Genomic DNA, 6,013 nt, shown 5'->3' with positions numbered 1-6,013 from the left:
ATTATTAGATTGCTAGTAATGTTTGGGTATGGATGAGAGTATCAACCAAGAACTACCTAGGAATAATAATGCTGAGAATAACTCAGCTTCGAATGAACCTTCTCTTCCTCCCGGATCTAACGAAAGTCAATCACATACTTCTAATGTTCGGGGAAAAACTGATCCTGCTTGGAGATATGTTGCTTTACAAAATATAAATGGAAAACCGCATTACCAATGCTTATTTTGTCTGAGTACTTTTGGGGCGGGGGAATTAATAGAATGAAAAAGTATTTGGCGAAGATAGGTGGAGATATTAAGAAATATTCTAAGGTCCCTTATGAGGTAGAAAAACAAATGGAAGGTTTATTGAAAGAGATTCAGAAAATTGAAAGTAGTAAAAGAAAAGTAAATTTCAATGAAGAGGGTAGTGATGAGATTGAGGATGCAATTAACGAAGCAATAACGCAAGAAGAACAACAAACTCCGAGTCAGTTACCAACTAAGCAGGTGATTGGAGGCAATCCCAAAAAGAAAGCAAAAACCATTATTCCTCCTATGTTTGTACCAAGAACAACTCCAGAAAGTCAACCAATTATGAAAAGTGTGTTTCAAAACAAAGAGGCACTTCATGAAGTTGATAAGCGAGTGGATAGATGGCTTTTAGATTGTAGGATTCCTTTCTATGCGGTTATGTCACCATTTTTTCAAGATATGTCTGATGGTGTTGCTGGCATTGGGCCTGGTTATAAAGGTCCTTCTTATGATAAGCTGATGGTTAACTTATTAGCTGATCTCAAAAGGGCGTGTCAAATAGTTGTTGATAGCTATAGGTTTGCTTGGAAAGAAACTGGATGTACCCTCATGGCTGATGGTTGGACAGATCAAAGGCAAAGAACATTGATTAATTTTTTGGTTTATTGTTTGAAAGGGTTGTGCCTTGTAAAGTCTGTAGATGCTTCAAATGTGGTAAAAAAAATGCTTCAAGCTTGTGTGACTTGTTTTTGGAGGTGATTAAATAGATTAGACCTGATAATATTGATCATGTAGTGACTGATAATGAGGCAAATTATGTTGCTGCTGGTAGGCTTATTAATAAGAAGTTCAAAAATATTCACTGGTCACCTTGTGCTTCTCATTACTTGAATCTTATTCTAAAGGATATAAGCAGCATGCCACATATTTCTAACTTTGCAACACGTGCTTCAAAGATTACTGTGTTTGTGTATAATCATACGGTGTTCTTGTCCTAGCTAAGACAAAGAACTACTTGAAAGGAGATTGTTCGTCCAGGTGCAACTCGTTTTGCCACTGTCTTCATCACATTGAAGAGTATCTTCAAGCGCAAAATGGATTTACAAGCATTGGTTGTTGATACAAACTTTACTGGACACAAATTAGGAAGGAGTGCTAATGGTAGAGCTGTGAGTGCAATTATCCTAGACAACAAATTTTGGGATGATTGTTTTACTGCATGCAAAATTGTGAGTCCGTTGATCAAATTGCTGAGGTTGGTAGATGCCGATGATAAACCATCATTGGAAATTGTTTATAAAGGTATGCTGAGGTCAGAAAATGGAATCAAAGAAATGTTCAAACATTGTAAGACTACATATCAACCTTACATAGAGATTATCAACGCAAGATGGGACAAACATTTGAAAAAAGATCTTCATGTAGCGGCTTATTTCTTGAATCCTGCTTGCTTTTTTGATGAAAATTATGAAGAAGCACCTGATGTCATGCAAGGTTTACTTGATCTTGTTACATTGCATTACAAGGTTAATAATTTAGATTCAGCTGAGGCAATGAAAGAAATACACTTATATAGAGATCGAAAGGAAAACTTTGATAGGCCTGAAGCTTTTCGAGTTGCAAAAAAACTTCAACCTGGTAAGAGTATCTGTTTGATAATTACTTTTTTAGTTATTTTATATTTTCATTTCCTTAATTTGATAACTAATAGTTGAGCTATGGGATTGTAACTTGTAATACCCGGTCTAACCGAAATTAATTAAATAATGAGTTAAATAGGAGCGAATATGCTTGGAAGATTTGGCAATTGGAATTTGATAATTTAAATATGATATTTGGATTCAGTGAATTTTTCCGAGTCGAAAAACATAGTTTTCTGCATAAAAGCGCGCAGTAGAATTTTGACCAGCAGTACCGACTAAGATCTGTCTGGTACTACAGTTGAGGAAATTGATTATGAGTAAATAAGATTAAGGAATGAGGAATTATAATTAGGGGAGGTAGAAATTTTTAAAGTGCAATTTAGAGCGCTAATCCTAAAGGGTTTTGGCCCAAAATTGGGCCAACGAACAAAAATAAGTGAACCGAGCCTAAGTGGGCCCAAGACTCAACATATATAAACATTAGTTATGAGCATTTCAGCTCATTTTACCCTAAAAGGAAGGGTTGGGGCGCTGATTTGGGAAGAGAGAAGAGAAGAGAGAAAACCTAACTCTCTTTGATCTTCAAACCACCATAACTTGAGCTACGGAGCTCCGATTGACGAGCTGTTTGCGGCCACGCGTCGCTCTTCTCATCCTCTACAACTCTATCTAAGTTTTGTAGTGAGTATTCTATTCATCTCTGCCTAGTTTTCGAAATTCCCCACTGTTACATATTTTTGGATAGTTAGTGTTGAAATCTTGTGATTTTGGGTGTTTAGAAATACACATGGATTCTAAGCGGGTTATATCCCTACTTCATATGGGCTGAGGTAAGAAGTGCTCAAACCCTTGTGATTTGTCATTTTATGAGCCCTAGGTTGATGTATGTATGTGATATTGGTTATGTTAGTGTATTTGGTGATGTTGGTGCACAATTGGGAGATTGGTATTGCTTGAGGAGCTTTGGTGAGGCTTGGAGCTAAGATTGGTGAAGACTTCCAAAGAAGAGGCTCAATTGGTTTGGCTACAAGAGGTTCGGTTTAAGTTTCATTTAAGTACTGTGTGGTGTGATGAGAATTTCTAGGCGAGATGCCCCTAGGATTAAGTTTGAATTGTGTAAATGGTTGGTGCTAATATGCATAGTTGGTATGTAATATGAGTTTAATGATTGGGTTGAGAATTGTGTGGCCTTGTATGCTTGGTGTATTGAAAATTTGATGTATTGGGTAATGAGTATTGATTTGTGGTTTATGCATTTAAATTGTGAAATTGGGCCGGAGGCCGTGAATTTTGGGCCGGAGGTCGGAAAGAGGTAAGGAAGGTAAGTTGACGTGTGCATTATATGATGTCACAAGTGATTGGATGTTGAGGAGGCTTGATGTTGATTTTGGTATATTTTGATTTATTTCAAAGAAAGGGATGAAATTGGCATGTTTTGGTTGATTTTGAAAAGAGTTGGAAATGGCTTGTTTTGAAAATGGCACTTTGTGGTTTTGTGTGAAAACATGGTTTTTGGGCATACTTTGATGGGACATAACTTGGACTGTGGATTTCCGTTTTGTGCCAAACTTGTTTAAAAGTGAAATTGGATCCACGATGTCCATGCCGTTCGAAGAACGGGCGAAAAATGATTTAAAATGAGAAAGTTATGTCTGTCGGAAGATTGGGGGTTGAATCTGTGAATTCTACAGCTTTTAACTTAGAAAATTTTTAGCAGAATGACCCTCCACGCGTAGGCGTACTTGGCGCGTACGCGTCGTTCTTCAAGAAGGCACCATCCACGCGTGCGCGTGGTGTGCGCGGGCACGTCGATGCGCTTCACCAAATGCCCAGCCATTTTTCCGAGAGTTGTGCCAGAATTGTGCCAGTTTTGTGCCTGGGGCGCAAGTGCACCCACGCGTACGCGTGGCTGACGCATACGCGCTGTTTGGCTATTTTTCAATCTGCGCGTCCGCGCGTATGATGCTTGCGCGTTGATGAGTTTTGTGGCCTTCCACGCGTGCGCGTGGAGTGCGCGTACGCGTGGCCCTGTTTTCATGCCAAACTTGATTTTTGTGTTTTAAAAGCCAAATCTCATGCTTCTAAGCCTCCGATCTCACCCCTTATGTATTAAATCATTATGATATGCCTAGCAATGAGAAAGGAGCTAGGGGATGTGGTAACTTGCGAGTGAAGCAAGGGGAAAAGTTATGATCAATGATGATTGAAGATGATTATATGAGATATGGAGGATGACGGTGGAAGTACCGTGTATGCCATGAGCCGAAGTGCTATATTTATTGATAAATGGCTGGTTCTTGATTGAACCATGAGCCAGATGGCTGAGTTATTGCCAGGTTATGGCAAAGCCATTATCGGTTATGGCTGAGTATAAAAGCATATATGATTAATGAATGAATGTGTTAAATGGATAATAATGGAGAATATTGAAATGTGATGTGTGACCCCGGGTAGTAGGCAGTGGCGTTGTCCACTTGCTCCGGGTATGAGACGGGAAAGAATGTTTATGATAAATGAGTTAAATTATGGAGTTTTGAATAAATGATTATTTGTGATACCTGGGTAGTAGTAAGAGTGGTGGTTCATCACGCTTGCTCCAGGTTAATGTTTGAGATTTGATAACAATGATGATTGCTTTTAAACTGAACGAATATATGTTTTGAGATCCTGGGCAGTAGCAAGGGTTGTGGTTCGTCCCACTTGCTCCAGGTCAGAGATTGTGATGCCTGGGTAGTAGCGGCAGTAGTGGTGAATCCACTCGCTCCAGGTTGAGCTTTTAGACACCCGCCTGGATAGTAGCCGCAGTAGTGATTATTTCACTGGCTCTGGGTTGAGCGGGCAGTAGCAAGGGGGTTGTAGCTCCAACCTATTTGCTTTGCAAGCGGTGTTTCTGTCCAATGGTTAGCTACCAGGACATGTCGGGTTGGCTATATAATCGACAGATGATATCATCAACCATAGGGCAGGCATTCATCATTTGCATATGTTTGAATTGTTTGGGTTTGCCTGTTTGTTTTGAATTTCTACATCATATATGCCATGTTACCTGACTATGTGCTACTTGTTCTACTTGTACCATATTTGTGTATTACTTGCCTGTATTGCTTGTGTTTGTACAACTGAGAGGCCCCTCATGCTGGTGTCGGTGGATGTTGAGGGCTGTTCTTGATGAGATGAATTGATGATGCGATTGCATGATGATGATGATTATTGAATGAGATAATTTGAACTCCCTGGGTAGACGCAGTGATGTGGTTTCACTAGCTCCAGGTGAAGGTATGATGTATTGATATAGAATTGTTGAGATAGAACAACTGGTGATAGTTTTGCTTATGATTCTGAGTCTGATTCGTGGAAGAGTCGGCGAGTTGGGAAACATGTGAAACATGAATTAGATTTAGCACTCCCTTATGACAGTTGCCTATTCATGGATCAGCGAGAACCTAGGATGGATAATTGGTGAAGAAGTTTAGGATGCTTAGTGGGTTTTTATTGCAGTGCATTGTATTTATTTGACACTTTTACCATACTGGGAACCCATGGGCCCGGGGTTCTCATTCCGTATATATCTCTTATTTTTCAGAAACAGGTCCAGGTGCTCAGAAGTGAGTTGTGGGTCGTCTGAGAGACGGCGAAGATCTTTCTTTTCACTCCTTTGTGTTTTGCTTAGAATCTCTCCACCTTTGTTTTGAAAAGATTATATTATGTATTGAACTCTTTTGAATTTGCCTATAGAGGCTCTCATGTTTCCTTCGGGAGAGATTAGGATATACTATTGTCAACTACTTTCATACCGTATCCTAGCCGGCCTAAACTTCGCGGGTCGCGACTAGTGGCTATTTACTTATGTTATATATATCTATCTGTTATCTACCTCTTAATCTCCTCTACGCTTTATCCGTATATTGCTTTCGGCTTCACGATTTATCTTTTGTTGTCGATACGTGAGTGACACGTCTTCGCGATTTTATTTCTACTCTTTTCAGGCTTCTCAATTAATACTCCTTTCGAAATTACCTACTTTTATATATTAAAAATCCACCTGAGAGTCGTACCACCATAATATCATTGACTTATGACTCGAGCATAAGGATTTGAATATTAGGGTATTACATTATGGTATCAGAGCAGTTCAT

General features: G+C 39.3%; 1 protein-coding gene across 1 annotated transcript; it reads left to right on the top strand.

Annotated features, from left to right (window-relative positions):
- LOC107609921 lies at nucleotides 262–1,232 on the top strand. The gene is made up of 2 exons (XM_016311981.1): nucleotides 262–894; nucleotides 1,002–1,232. The coding sequence occupies exons 1-2, from the start codon at nucleotides 262–264 to the stop codon at nucleotides 1,230–1,232; spliced, it is 864 nt and encodes a 287-aa protein (XP_016167467.1).

This window comes from Arachis ipaensis, chromosome B01 (genome assembly GCF_000816755.2).
Source record: "Arachis ipaensis cultivar K30076 chromosome B01, Araip1.1, whole genome shotgun sequence".
Classification (NCBI taxonomy): domain Eukaryota; kingdom Viridiplantae; phylum Streptophyta; class Magnoliopsida; order Fabales; family Fabaceae; genus Arachis; species Arachis ipaensis.
Note: the sequence above shows the minus strand (reverse complement) of the source record. Positions and strands in the feature narration are given on the sequence as shown.